Genomic DNA, 16,225 nt, shown 5'->3' on the forward strand with positions numbered 1-16,225 from the left:
ACCCTAGTTCAAATCCAGCCTCAGACCCTTACTACCTGTGTGACCCTGACCAAGTCACCTAATTCTGTTTATCTCAGTTCCTTATCTGTAAAATGAGCTGGAGAAGGAAATAGCATAAAAAGAAAAACCCAAGTGGATCACAAAGATTTGGACACAACTGGAATGATTAACCAATAACAAACTCCTAGGGAAACTCTCTCTGCCATTATGTGTCAGCACCTGGTATACTATGGAATCTTAGAGAGTTGCCTGGACACTATGAAGTAACTGGTTCACAGTCACTGTCAGGGTATATCAGTGACAGAACTTGAACCCAGGTCTTCTGACCCCAGGGTTGACTCTCTATTTATTACTCCACATTGCCTCTTTGATGCTGAATTAATGTTAAAATTCTTCTTAGTATCTTCTACTCATTTTACAAAAATATTTTCTACAAGATGTTTTTGAATCTTGATTGTCATCCAAAATATTACCAATCCTTTCCAATTTTGTTCAATCTGCATATTTGATAAATATTTATTTTGATTTTAAAGTCAAAACTCTCAGATCCTACGTCTTTATTTTGTCCCAAAATAGTTATTTATTCTATATTCAAAGAATTGAGTTACCTAACATTTCTTACAAGCTGGATACATGAAATATACCCATCAATAGATTTATTGAGCGACAAGTTCCTCTGCTGATTTATAGTGAAAGTGTAAGTAATGGGAGTAGTGTTTATTTGCAGAAGTAGTTTTGACCTGAAGTGTGAAAAGGCCTGAACAGGATCAATTTATCCAGCTTAGGAGGAAAGTGCTGGGTTGTGAGACTGATTCAGCCCTGTCTGCTCAGACTTGTTTGTAAATGTAGCCCTAGAAAGTATCAACCTGGAATTTCCAAACTATGACCATTTTTTTTTAAAACAACTTTGAGTATTAAAGTGAACTTTTTAACCTGTATCTTCTACAATTTAACTTTACAAGTTTTTGACCTTACTGAAATAAGAGCATAAAAATTTGAAGATACTATAGTCAGACTTGTTGGCCTTGAACATTTCTTTTTTTTTTAATTTATTTTTTATTCTCATTTTGTACAAATGTTTTTCTTTACATTAATAAAATATACTTGTTTACAAGTAAACAAAATACCCCTCCCCCATGAATATAGATAGACTTGCTTGGGCAAAAAAAGTAAAGGGGGGAGAAAAAAAATTAAAATTAAAAAAAAAATAATAGTAATAATTGTAGGTATGGCCAGGTGGTGCAATGGACGAAGCACCAGCCCTGGAGCCACGAGCACCCGAGTCCATATCCAGCCTCGTAAACTCAATAATCACCCAGCCATGTGACATGCAAGCCATCCGATCCCCACTGCCCTGCAAAAACCAAAAAGAAGGGAAAAAAAAGACTCAAAATAAAATAAAATAGTAATAATAGTAGGGGTGGCTGGGTGGCAGACAGAGCATTGGCCCTTGAGCCAGGAGCACCTGGGTCCGAATCCAGCCCCAGACACCCAATGATCACCTTGCTGTGTGGCCCCAGGCAGGCCACCCAGCTCCACTTGCCCTGCACCCTCCCCCAAATAATAATAACAAAAAACGTGTTTCAGTCTTTGTTCCAACACCATCAACTCTGTTGTGAGTGGATCACATTCTTTATGATAAGTCCATCACAAAAGTTACTTCCATATTTTTCCAACGTTGCCATTGCTGATAGCAACTCCCTCCTTTCTTATTTCTCCACTACCATGTACTATATTTTCTCTCTCCTTTCACTCTGACTCTGCTGTAGGGTAGCTGAGTGGCTCAGCAGACAGATCCCTGGTCCTGGGGCCAAGAAACCCTGAGCCCCCATACCACCCCTTAGGCCCAGAATCCACCTGGCCCTATGGTCCTGGGCAGGCCATCTAATCCCAGCCCCTTGCAAGAAGTAAAAAAAGAAAATATTTCACATTTTCTTCTAATTTTTCATTTTTTTGGTTTTGAAGTATTGATTCCTGATTTCTGGTAAATTCATCAATCTCCCTGAATTCTGTTCTTTGTCTGAAGGATTTATTCTCCTCAGAGAGTTTTCTTATCTCTTTTTCCATCTGGCCAATTTTGCTTTTTAAAGCATTCTTCTCAATAACTTTTTGAACTGTTTTATCCATTTGACCTAAGCTGGTTTTTAGCATGCTATTTTCTTCAGCATTTTTTTTGGATTTCCTTGACTAAGCTGCTGACTTCATTTTCATGTTTTTCCTGCATCTCTCTCCTTTCTTTTCCCAGTTTTCCTTCTAACTCCCTCATTTGATTTTCAAAGTCTTTTTTGAGCTCTATCATAGCCTGAGCCCAATTTCTGTTTTTCTTTGGAGTCTTTAGATGCAGGAGCTTGTGCTGCCTCATCTTCAGACTGAGTATTTTGATCCTTCTTGGGCTCATTTTCAAAATATTTCTCAATGGTCTTCCTCTTGTTTCTTTGTTCATTTTCCCAGCCTAAGCCTGTTTTTTGGGGGTGCTTCCTGAGCCTTTGGGACACTCCCACAAGGGTCTCAGTGTGTGAGGTTCTGTCCTCCCTCCTGGTCTGTGAATGACCATAATTGCCCCCCTCTGCCACGGGGCTGAGGTGGGGGGGGCCCTGCTGTTCTATGGGGGGGCCTAGACTGCTATCAGGATCTGAATGTGGTCAGAGCCCCAGAGTCCTGTTCCAGGGGCAGAGGACAGAGCTCTGCAGTCTCTCTTCACTCCCCTCCCTCAGCTCAATGGGCTCATGCCCTGGGGGCTCCTGCTTACCGGCCCCACCTGCTTCTGTTTCTGGGTCTAGGCTGCTGAAAGACCAGGCTGCTGGCTGTGTCCTGAGGGCTGGGCTCCATGTGCTTGCTCTGGCAGAGGTCCCCGCTGTTCCCCCACTTGGTGCCGGTGCTCCCCGGGGTGCAGCTCAGGAGACTCCCCCGCTGCTGTGAGCTGAGGCTCCCAGCGCCCTGGGGCTGGCTCCTTGAAGCTGAAGTTGTTTTGTTCTGGGGGGTCACCCCTCTGGCGGGCCGCCCCTCCGCCCCCGGGGAGCAGAGCCTTTCTGCTCTTTTCCAGGTTACCTTGAGTAGGAGAACTGCCTCACTGGGTCCCTTTGTGGGTTCTGTCTCTCGAAAGTTTAGTTAGAGTCCTTAGTTTATGAGTTTTTATCAGAGAGCTCCTAAGACTCCATCCCTTCATGTAGTCATCTTGGCTCCGCCCCTGAACATTTCTTGATACATACTGTCTAGATATGAAGAAAGATAACTCAGTGGAGAAATGTTTCCTTACTTGAAAAACACTATATTCTAAGATGTCCTATGACTTATAAATGAATGGGATAATTGATATAATCACTAGAGGTAGGATAATATGTTTTCCCATATGTAATAAATCATTGCGCAAGGGAGATGCTTGAGATGTCTTTTCTGAGATTAAGTGTGGACTTTTCTGGGCCTCCAGAGATGTGTGTCGATGTTTGCACCAGAGTGGGAGGGACTTCAGAATGGCATTTTCCCACTGTCCTTTTAGAACACAATAAGATAAATTAATACAAATCAAAATAATATGACAACAGTATCACATAATTTGTGTACACTGATCTAGTAGCAGATTTAATTTAGTGCAGCTTTTGAGAAGTCTTTTGTGTTCCAATTTATACAGCTGCTATCAAAGGCCCAAGCTGGCCAATCTCTCAGCTAGCCTTGAGAATCTCGTTTGATTCTGTTTTTATTTCTGCTGCTTTTGTTGTGCTTTATTTTAATCTCAGTAGGATTTGGTTTCTTTCTCTGCAAAATTTTCACACATTGAACAAAGGTGTTAGAGAAATCCTGAGCCAATATATGTATAAGGCCATGAATCTCATCATAATCCTGTGAGTTAGCTTGTGAAAGTATTTTGGTTTTCTATGATGTAAATGAAGAGCCTTAGATGCAAAGAGTTTGAATGCCTAAAGTTATAGTTAGTATCAGAGTTGTCCATCTTTCTTTCTAGCATTTCATATTTTATATGTATTTCTTTTATCCTTAAAATAAGTTTAAAATTTCATCATTTCTCCAATTCATTGTTTTAATAACATCAAAAAAATCAGTCCTTATTTTAAAAGGGCATGATTGGAATAGTTTTATTCTCAATAGCAATAATTATGCAGCAGTTTATTAAGTTTGTATTTATAAGCTTTGTGGTGATATGATTGAAAAGATCACTCTTATGCTATTGTAAATCTGATTTATTTTCATTTAGATATTTTTTATTGGTTGGTTTCACATGTGATCATAAGGAAAAGAGGGAAAATGCTGCAGAAATTTTAATTGGGCAGACAGAGGGCTCTGAAGTCAGAATTGTTATAGCTTAAAATAACTTGCATATACAGATTTGAAGTTTTTTTCCAAATTAAAGGTGAATATCACTATGCAAGGAAGGAATCTCTTTATCTTCATTCCAGTGGAGTAAGGGGCAAAAGGGAGTATGACACAGGAAATCACTTAAAGAGGGCCTTTGGAAAAATCTTGATCCTACTCCTCTTGCAGGAATAAGTTCCATCCTTGTCCTCAGTACTGTTGTACTCTAATCAGTCACTTCAAAATTGATAAAAACTTTCCAGGTTATGGGGTTTAGTTGCAGTTAACTTGTTTCTGTTTAAATGGTGAATCTTTTTTTCCCCCATTTTTATGGCAACATAAGTGATAGAGTACAGTATAATTTTATACAAAGAATGGCTTTCATGGTAGCATAAGGTGAAGAAACTACTTGAAATGGTTGCCTAAAAGCAGAGATATCAATAAAAATTATTAAAAATGAATGGTAAGGAATGTATTGAATAAAATATAATTTATTATAATTGCTTATAACTAAATGAATAATAATAATAAAGGGATCAATGGAGCTAAAAGAACTCAAATGTATGAATATTTAAAGTATTTTTTTTGCATATAATCATTGATGGACACATGTGGAACATATACAAAATATATTCCATAAGGAAAATGATAAAATTTGTCTAAAATTTTGTCTTGCAGCTTATACAGTTCAGACTGCAGAAAATGTGACTCCAAATACCCCAACAGATGTTTTTTCAAAAGCTTTGGCTATTTGCAATGGACCCTTGGAACACTATGACTTCCTAATCAAGGCTGATGAGCTAAAGGATGATGAACACCAGAGAAAAGTTGTGCAGAGTCTACAGAAGTTACAGGAGAGTCTTAAAGGATACAACATTGACTCAAAAAACCTTTTTTTCAAAGGTGAGATTTTAGGAGTGGGTGAGCCAGAGATGAATCATTAATAAAGCACCAGATATACTAAACATTACAGCTTTTCAAAAGATATCTTCAGATTAAGGACCAAATAAGCAATAGAGGTTTGCATAGTTATGTAACTCAAGAATCATTTCCCTGTGTTTCTTTGAATAACCTTTTGCCTCTTAAACAATTTTGAATTTTGAAGTTTTTGAAGGAAGATGTAAAATAAAGAAGCAATACCACCTCATATTACTATATTTTATTATAATTTTTATTATATCTTAGGACCAGATTCTAGACCTGTGATTTCATGAGTGTAGGGAGTTCTCCCTCCTCCCCCAGGAACTTCCATAGCTAGTACAGGTGGTATGCAGTAGATCAAAGCATTGGGTCAAGAGTCAGGAAGACCCAAGTTAAGATCTGACCTCAGATATTTACTGGCTATGTGACCTGGGCAAGTCACTTAATTCTGTTTGCTTTAGTTTCCTCATCTGTAAAATGAGCTAGTAAGAAAATGAAAAACCACTCCAATATATCTGCCAAGATAACCCCACAGGAGGTCACTGAAAATCACACAAGACTGGAACAACTGAATAGCAACAACAAAATGGGGATAGTTACAACACTTGCCTCCCAGAATTGCTGTCAAATAATGTAATATTTGTAAAGTTCTTTGCACAATGCTTAATTAATAAGTGTTTATTCTCTTTCTGTCCTTGCTTGAGCACTGAAAGGTTAGGTGATTTGCCTGGGATTGCAGACTCAGTATCTGTCACTGAAAAGATTTGAACCCATCTTTTTGACTTAGTGGTCAACTCTGTTCACTAGATCATGCTACCGCTTATATATTATATATTATTATTTTAAAATTTTATTTTAAAACTTTGGTGATGATTATGATTTTACATATTCTTAAAACTAATTAGTATATTTAAATGATATTTTTTGTGTGTGTGATAGATGGCTATTAATTACATGTGCACTTATCCCTGTGGATAAAACTTTTTTTTTTTTAGGTTTTTGCAAGGCAAACAGGGTTAAGTAGCTTGCCCAAGGCCACACAGCTAGGTAATTATTAAGTGTCTGAGACCGGATTTGAACCCAGGTACTCCTGACTCCAGGGCCAGTGCTTTATCCACTGTGCCACCTAGCCACCCCAGGATAAATCATTTAACCTCTATATCCTCATTTGTAAATGAAGGTGTTGGGCTAGTTGGCCTTTGAGAGCCAGTCTTGTTCTAGATCTGTGATCCTAAGAAATGGACTGATGCTCTATTGCCCTATTGCATATCAGCCCTGACCTAATATTTCTGTAAATTCACAGGAAGGTGAATATTGTATGTGAATCTGTTACTAAGCTTGAAGAAAACTAATGACTTATATCACAGAATCTAAAGGCTGAGAGGAAAATCACAGATCTTGTACATATTGATGTATATTGAATTGCTAGTTTTCCAAAAATAAAAATACTTTAGTGGTATGGTTAGGGAATGGCATGCTTTGGATAAGTTCTAGTTAGCTTAGTGTTTACTTTTAATCTCCTCCAATCCCAGAAACATTAAGTAGAAGTATGTGTATACTGCTCTTCTTTCACTCTGCCTATATTGCTCTTCACGTTCAAGGACTGGCTTCCTTAGCTTCCCTTAGACCTCATTCAGATTCCAATTCTGAAGGAGATTTTCTGAGTTTTTCTTACTGCTGGTCTCTTTGCTCTAAGTTTATTTTCCATTTGACTTCTTACATACAGAAATAATATTTGGTGTGCTTACAATTACTTCAGGGTTGTCTTCTCCCTTTATAGTATAAGTTCCTTGAAGGCAAGACCTATGTATTTGCTTTTCTTTTTTTCACTGATTGTCATAGTGCTCAAAACATATTGTTTAATTGTTTAAAATTGTTTAATAAATGTATGACTGACCATCATTTTTTATATATATGAAACCTTTCTTCATTTCCCCCAATATTACTACGTGTGTGTGTGTATGTGTGTGTGTGTGTGTATCAAACATTTATTCATTCATTCATTCATTTATTTATTTGTTTTGGTGCCTACTTATGTTGGTCCATGTTGTCTCTCCCAATAGAGTGTAACTTCCTTGTGGGCACCAGCTGTTTCACTTTTAACTTAATTTCCTCAGCATTTAGCAACGTGCCTCTGATTATTGATTGACTAATCTCAATCTTTTATTGTTTTATTTTTGGTTTCTAAACAATGTGATCAATTTCCTGATTCAGTTTTTGGTTTATGGGGAATGAACTGAGGAAGAAATGAACATAATTTCACTGACTGAACACACTCAAAATTCTTAGACATTTTATTACATTGAAAGATATTTCCCTCTTTGAAATTCCATAACTTGAATTTTTTTTGGCTTAATCTTTTTTTAATAAAACCTTTTTATTTTCCTGAAATTTCAGAAGATCATCGAGACTTATATGGTTTCATTTATATTAACTATTAGACCTTGGTTTATAGTAAATTTTTTAGAATTGTATTAAGTTCAGAGGTCACAGAAGCTCATTTTCAGGCATTGGAAAAGACCACTAAAGGAACCTTGGTATTCAGACGAAATTAATGCACTCCCCCAAAATAAGAGCTAGCAGAAATTTGGAGCTTAGAAAGACAATAATTTTCTGTTTAACTCTTATTTCAACAGAAACTCTTATGTTCAGATTAAATGAAAACATTTCCTTTATTTTAACTTCATTAATCATGAGCTCCATTTTCTCCATTTTACATTTCAAAATGCCTTTCCTCCCTACTTTGATACCCTTCACTACTGTTTCTGATGAGGAGGTATTTCTTATTTCCAAGGTGAAGGTATTTGTATCCTTGATCCCATCTCCTCCAGCAATTGCCTCCCCATAATCATTCTTCCTCTCTCTAATCATTATTGTCTCTCTTACCTCAATTTTTTTCTGTCTATATGCTCATATTTCCCTTATCCTTGGAAGTCCTTCACTTGATCCTACCATTTCTTCAGTCCATCATTCTATATTTCTTCCCATTCACAACCAAATTACTTGAAAAAGCTAAGTTTGATACTTCTGTTTCCTCTCTTTTCACTCACTTCTCAATCCCTTATAATTGGACTGCCAACATCATCACTTAACTGCAATAACTTAGTCCCAAATCACCAATGATCTTTTAACTGCCAGTCTTCATCTGCTAAGCTATCGGCAATTGAACATTTCAAACTGGGTTTCCCACATGTTCAGAACAGTTTATTTTTATCTCCCAAACCTCCTATTCTTAGCTTCCTGGCTTGTCATCATCCTTCTGGTCATTTAGGTTTGCAGTTTTGGAGACATCCTTGACTCTTTGCCCTCCCTTACCCCACCCCATTTCTCGACCTCCATGTCTAATTAGTTGCTAAATCTTTTCCACTTTACAGCATTTCTCCCATGTTATTTCTACACTCACACAGCCAGCTCTCAAATTCAGAGACTCCTCACCTGTTGCTTGTTGCATTGCAGTCATCTCCTAAATGGTCTCCTTACTTGAAATGTCTCCTTTCTTCAGTCATTCTCCACACAGCTCTTTCATTCATAGAAAGCATAGGTATACCCAAAATACTTTAATAGTTCTCTTTTTGCCTCTAGGATGGAATATAAACTCCTCAGTTAATGGCTTTTAAAGACCTTCACAACCTGGTGCCAGCCTACATTTCCAGGTTTGCATATCTTTCTGTGTTCCAGCCAAATAGTTCTCCTTGCATAACAAATGGGTCTCCTTGCATAACATTCCATTCCCTTTGCACAAAATCTACTACCCCTTTCCCTTAGAGGAATAGAATGCCCATCTTCCTTCAAAGCCCAGTTCAAATACTACCTCCTATAGGAGGCCTTTTCTGCCTTCTCCACGCAGGTAGAAGTCAGTTGTCCTCCTCCCCTCATTTCTCTTAATATATTTTGTTACTCATGTGACTATGTTGTTTCACTCAGTAGAATGTTAGCCCCTTGAGGATTAGAACAATTGCATTTTTATTTTTGTATTCCCATTGCCTACTACAGTATTTTTAGCACATTGTAGCTGTTTTTTTCCCTCAAAAATGTATTTTATTTTGTTAAATGTTTCCCAATTACATGTAAATTTTTTTTTAACAATTTTAAAAAATTGTTGGATTCCATATTCTCTTCTTCCCCTCACATCCTTCCCTGTTCTCTTCTTCCTGGGAAGGCAATAATTTGATATTGATTTTGATGAGAAGTCATACAAAACATATTCCCATGTTAGCCTTGTTGCAAAAGAAAAACACAAAAAAAATGAAATCATAAAAATAAAGTAACAAAGTATGCTTCAATCTGTATTCAGAGTTGATCAGGTTCTTTTTCTGGAGGTACATGGCATTTTTCATTAGGGGTCCTTTGAATTTGTCATGGATCATTAGCTACTTGATCAGAGTAGCTAAATCTTTCACAGTTGATATTCCTTAAAATATTACTGCTACTGTGTACAGTGTCCTCCTAGTTCTGCTCATTTTGCTTTGGTAACTGTTTAACCAATACTTCTTTGAATGAATGAATTACTCTCTATTATAACTTATATTCTAACTTTACTTCAAAACAAAACCTTTGACTTATCTTGAGAAAATACTTTTTTTAAATTTATTTTTATTAAAAATATTATTTGAGTTTTACAATTTTCCCCCCAATCTTGCTTCCCTCCCTCCACCCCCGCCACGGAAAGCACTCTGTCAGTCTTTACTTTGTTTCGATGTTGTACCTTGATCCAAATTGGGTGTGATGAGAGAGAAATCATATCCTTAAAGAAGAGAAGTCTCAGAGGTAACAAGATCAGACAATAAGATATCTGTTTTTTTCCCCTAAATTAAAGGGAATAAATAGTCCTTGCACTTTGTTCAAATTCCACAGCTCCTTATCTGGATACAGATGTCACTTTTCTGAGAAAGTAGACTCTTAAAGGGCATGTTGACAACCAAGTTAGCTTTAGCTGACCCTTTGTCAGACTACAAATTTAGATAAAAATGAAAATCTTGTATTCTAGAATATCAAAATTGAAAGGGACCTTAGAAATAATACAGTAAAACTCCCTTATTTTACAAATGAAGAAACAAATTGAGAAAAATTATCACAATGTCTTTCTAGAATCTCAAAGTTGTAAAGGGGGTGGAGAGAAGGGAGGGGGATCACCAGCCCGAGGGCCATATTGGTCTGGTGTTGCCAAAGCTACTACTGGAGTGGGAAGAACAACTCAAAATTCATTAAATCTAGGAGCTTTTTAGTGGTGAATTAATGTAATAAATATCCAAAAGACTCTTGGCAGAAAAATTGTTCCCCACCCCAGTTGTAGTTGAACGCTCAATCAGTATTTTTTCGAGGGCCTACTATATGTACCAGGCATTTTAGGAATCCTCAGGCATTTACTTGAAGATCTCTGGTGAGACAGACCCCTTAATTCCTGAGGCAGCACTAGTTGTTTGTAGGTTTTTCCTTATTTCAAACCTAAATCAGCTTCTGCAACTTCTACCCATTGTCCCCAATTCTGTTTTCAGTATTCAAATAGACTGTCTGATTCTTTTTTTATATAACTTTGAAAAATATAATAACTAAGGAGACCTATAGGAATGCCCAGTGAACTCACCTGCCAAACTGGACAGTTAACTGATAATGAATAAAAATGTACATTATGGTCATATAACTTTGGTTATATGGTTTATATAACTTTGAAAAATATAAAAAATATAAAAAAACTCCATTTCCTTCAACTATTCATTATATGACATGATCTTCAGGCCTGTCAGTTTTCTAATTATACTTCTTTGGGTGTTCCATGGCTTTCCTGAACTGAGGCACCCCAGAATTGAACATAATATTTTACATAAGGACTGATTGGAAGTGAAATGCAGCAGAATTATTACTTCCCTAGTCTTGGAAGCCATGCTCTTCTTTGTATAATCTAAGATCACATTAGCCTTGGTTTCCATAACCTACTGTTGATGAATTTATTAAAATTCCCTGATCTTTTATAAGCAAAAAAAATATTTATCATTCATAATTCAACTATCCTGTACTTCGGAAATTGTTTTTTTTTGGAACCCAAATGTAAGACTCTATATTCAAACATATTAAATTTCATCCTATTCCTTTAGGTTCTATTCTTTTAGATCAGAGGTTGTGACATGGTTTCATCTGGAAGTCTATGAAACCTTTGGATGCCTTTTTTTTTTTTTGCAAGGTAATGGGGTTAAGTAGCTTGCCAAAAGCCACACAGCTAGGTAATTAAGTGTCTGAGGTCAGATTTGAACTCAGGTACTCCTGACTCCAGGGCCAGTGCTTTATCCACTGCACCACCTAGCTGCCTGCGTTGGATACCCTTTGAGAAAAATGTTTTTAAATAATTGAAGACAATTCTACATTTCAATTAGTGATGATGATGATGATGATGATGATGATTATTATGATTTGCAAGGCAATGGGGTTGAGTGGCTTGCCCAAGACCACACAGCTAGGAAATTATTAAGTTTCTGAGGCCGGATTTGAACTCAGGTACTCCTGACTCCAGGGCTTCTATCCACTATGCCATCTAACTGCCCTCAATTAGTATTATTAAAAAAATAAAGATTTGTTCTAAGTTTGTGGATGTTCCAGAATCTATCCTTCGAATACCTTTTTTTTTTTTTTTTTTGAGAATTGGAACAGAATTTGCTTTTGTCCAGTCTTGGAAGACCTTGCCTTTCCTTCACAATCTTTCAGAGATCATTAGATCATAGATTTGGGGTTAGAAGAAACTCTAGAGTTCCTCTAAGAGTCCAACCTTCTCATGTTCCAGTAATAACTGAGGACCAGAAAGCTTCAGTATCTTTCCCAAGATGATACAAGGAATAAGTGGCAGAACTACAATGTGAAACCAGGTCCTTTGACTTCCAAGCTAGCACTTGTTGGTCTGAATCACATCTCTTCCTTTTATATGACTCATAACTCCAAGGTTACCCCTTTTTTTGGAAATTCTTACAGTGAATTTAGGAAACAAGCACTAGACTTCTGGAGAAAGGAAGAAATTGAGGGTGCCTGTAGACTATGGTCTACAGAAATTACTTCCCTTCTAGGAAAACAGCTTGATATTATTCCTGTATTCTTGTCATAAATCAGTCATAAATCAGACACTCCTGAAGTCTGCTCATTTAAGCTGGAAGCTGCAAATTCTGTATATATAACTAGGCCTCTGAAAAGTCAGCGAACTATGGTCTGCCACCTATTTTTTTGTTCATGAAGAATGGTTAGTGTTTCATTTATTTCAAGTAGTCATATTTTTTCTTCCTTTCTCCTTTTCTTTTCCCCAGTATTGCTTGAAATGTCCTTTTTATTGTCTTAACATTTCTCAGCAGCTTCATTCTATTCTTTCCCTCAGCTCTCCTGACACTTCTTTTATGACCATAATATACATTTGTATTCATTATCAGTTAAATGTCCAGTTTGGCAGATGAGTTCATTGTGCATCCCTATAGGTCTCCTTAGACAACTACCCCTATACTTCTCATTTAAATTCTCTTTTTTTTAAAGAAATCATTTTTAATAGTTCATAAATATTTCTGTTTTTTCAATAGTTTTCACCAATCATTTTTTTTTGCAAGGTATTGAATTTTACATTTTTCACCCTCCCTCCCTGCCCTTCCCTCCTCCCTCTGACAGAAAACAGTTTTAATACAGGTTCTACATGTGTGAATTATACTTACCATGGATTGTGTTAATCTTGTTGTGAAAGAAGAATCAAATCCAAATGGAAGGAAAAAAACATTAGAGAGAAAAAAAAGACATATATAACACAACTTTAAAAATTGAAAATATTAATTCTTGGTCTGCATTAAAACCCCAAAGTTCCCCTCTGGCTATGGATGGTATTTTAGGAAGAATTCTTTTTTTTTCACATGTAAATTAATATTTTTTTTAAAAAGAAAGATTTTATTCATTTTGAATTTTACAATTTCCCCCCCTATTCTTGCTTCCCCCCACCGAAGGTAGTTTGTTAGTCTTGACATTGTTTCCATGGTATACATTGATCTCAGTTGAATGTGATGAGAAAGAAATCATATCCTTATGTATAAGTATAAGAGATAGCAAAATTACATAATAAGATAACATTTTTTTTTCTAAATTGAAGGTAATAGGGGCGGCTAGGTGGCGCAGTGGATAAAGCACCGGCTCTGGAGTCAGGAGTACCTGGGTTCAAATCTGGTCTCAGACACTTAATAATTACCTAGCTGTGTGGCCTTGGGCAAGCCACTTAACCCCATTGCCTTGCAAAAACCTAATAAATAAACAAACAAACTAATAAATAAATTGAAGACAATAGTCTTTGGTCTTTTCAAACTCCACAATTCTTTCTCTGGATACCGATGGTATTCTTCATCTCAGATAGCTCAAATTTGTCCCTGGTCGTTGCAATGATGGAATGAGCAAGTCCATCAAGGTTGATCATCACCCCCATGTTGCTGTTAGGGTGTACAATGTTTTTCTGGTTCTGCTCATCTCGTTCAGCATCAGTTCATGCAAATCCTTCCAGGCTTCCCTGAATTCCCATCCCTCCTGATTTCTAACAGAACAATAGTGTTAGGAAGCATTCTTAAACACTTCTCATCTCTTCTACATCATGTTTACATGTCCAATTGATTTTATTCATGTTCTGAACTTCAAACTAAAATACATTAGGAAGACATTTCTTGATAAATATTGACCTATTCCCCATAGGTTAGTATAGTTCTGGATGAGGGTCTCACTTGGTGAGGGCTTGGTTCTTGGCTGCAGTCTGGATTTCTTAATCTAGAAAAAAGATGCCTCTAATTGTATAGTTAATTCAATACTGTTTTGGGATAGATAAAACTTCTCAATTCTTTCAGGTCTAAAACAAATCTGACCTGTGGATTCTCTAGCCTGGGATTGACCAGACTTGAGCCAGACATCTCCCATTGGATTTCCCTTCAAGTTATACTAGATCAGAATTAGAATGACCTTAGGGAGGAATTTGGTGAGGATTTTCCTGAGGTAATTGTCCTGTGACTCTCCATGTCAGTGAGAAATTATTTAATCTTTAAATTTTTTACTAATTAGAAGTTATCAGTTGTTTATTACACTAGTATGCTGGAGTTGTTTTGGTCTAAGATACCTTTTTTCCCTTCTTCACTCTGCATATTGGTTATTCAGAGACTTAAATTAGACTTAATTATGCCTGCAAACTGAACAAATTAGTGTACTTTAGGTTACAGTGAGGCCTTTTGCAAATTAGCTAAATATATTAAAAAAGATTTTTCATTTAACAGCAATTTATGGGAGCTACCATGTAGTTCAGCTTTTTAGTTTTTAAAGATGTTCTTAGAAACCTGAAGTGATCTACTTTTAACAAGAAATGGTCTATATTGAAAATGATATAATGCCAGTTCTTTTTAAAGAAGTAATTATACTCAGCATTCCAGCTGGAATCATTGTCTCTGATTTTTTTTTTTTCTGTTTGGGAGATAATAATGGATCTGGGGAGGGGGGAAAAGAAATTGGGAAAAAAATAGTGTTGTTGCATTTTAAACAATTTGAAAAACAATACTTTTTATTTTGGTAACACTACCTTTGTCATCTGATTGTCACACTTGACAGTTACCTGGGAACAGGTGGAAGACAGTAATCCAGAGGAGGCTGAGCATATGCTGTTTTAATTTTTAATTTGTATGGTATCATTCTTGACCAAGCTAGTTTGTGGTTTTTTTTTAAAGAAGCATAGCAAAAATAAGACTACAGGGGACAAATGGAAACAAAAGGAATCTTCAAATTAAATATGGGAAGAAAAATGGCATGTTTGTTTTGTTGGTGTTTGTTTTGTTGGTGTTTAATTTTAAGAAGTATCAGAAGTTAATCTAGAAAACCATTTATTTACCAGCCTACTGTGTAAATGGACAGGATATATTTGAAGTGAGTGATTCATGATATGTTTTGACAATTATAGTTCAAAAGTATCTCATAAATTTGATAAAATTTTGCATTCTGAAAACTGCTCTGTTAAAGAGGTAAACCCACCTGTTTTGGGTTTATAACTCATTGTAGAGAATGTTGTGATTTGCATATGCAAGTGTTTTTGGTGAATTCTAAGTGAATTTCAGTGTCTTACATTTTTTTTTTATGGTTTTTGCAAGGCAAATGGGGTTAAGTGGTTTGCCCAAGGCCACACAGCTAGGTAATTATTAAGTGTCTGAGGCAGAATCTGAACTCAGGTACTCCTGACTCCAGGGCCGGTACTTTATCCACTGTGCCACCTAGCTGCCCCCGAATTTCAGTGTGATAAATACTTTTGTAAATATTAAGTTGTCTAAACTCACAGAAATAAAGACATTGAGCACTCCTATTGTGATTACAGTAAATGAAGTCTTTTTATGAAATATAGAAAGCTTCCAACTTCTTTTGTTTTCATCTGCTTAAGGTCATCTACTATGATTTGGTACTTAGTTTATATAAGCAGAATATATATTGATTTTAGACTTTTAGAAACTAAAGAAACTAGAGCCATTTAAATTTTAAAAAGTTCTGTTTTACTAGCTAAAGAGTAAATTAATTATTTCTGTACACATTTAGTAAGTACATTTGGCATTTAGTAAATGTATGGGGCACAGTACTGGACCCTTGGAATGATATAGAGTATAGATGAATATGATAATATATATATATCTGCCAACAAAGCAACTCTGATTTAGAGATGATGTATTCCATTCAAATGGTTAGTAAGGGAGGAATTAAACAGGGAGACAGGTTGGGAAGCTGGACAGCTTTCCATCTTCTATAGATTTAGACTTTTTCAATATAGTTTCATTATCTTTTTTCAGTGTTTTGAATTCCCAGGACTGAGAATCAAGTGGATGCCCCACATACTGAAGGCCATACAAAAAACCCAAATATACACTTAGTCATTATAATGCTATTCTTAGCATTTATGGCTTGGAATTGTGTTATTTAGAAACAAGATTCATGATAAGGCACATTCTTTTAAAATAGAATTATTAATTTTTTTATATTTACATCA

The 16,225-nt window shown here is 36.2% G+C and overlaps 1 protein-coding gene across 4 annotated transcripts in view; it reads left to right on the top strand.

Annotated features, from left to right (window-relative positions):
* Window positions 1-16,225, top strand: part of AFG1L (AFG1 like ATPase) — a 221,398-nt gene that overhangs the window by 21,733 nt on the left and 183,440 nt on the right. For 2 of the 4 annotated variants that reach the window (XM_074187295.1, XM_074187294.1), the window contains one exon: window positions 4,984-5,222. In XM_074187295.1, coding sequence (XP_074043396.1) covers window positions 4,984-5,222 — 239 coding nt within the window. The remainder of the gene's footprint in view (window positions 1-4,983; window positions 5,223-16,225) is intronic. The other 2 variants (XM_074187292.1, XM_074187293.1) reach the window with 1 other exon arrangement.

Source organism: Macrotis lagotis, chromosome 5, assembly GCF_037893015.1.
Source record: "Macrotis lagotis isolate mMagLag1 chromosome 5, bilby.v1.9.chrom.fasta, whole genome shotgun sequence".
NCBI classification, from domain to species: Eukaryota; Metazoa; Chordata; class Mammalia; order Peramelemorphia; family Peramelidae; genus Macrotis; species Macrotis lagotis.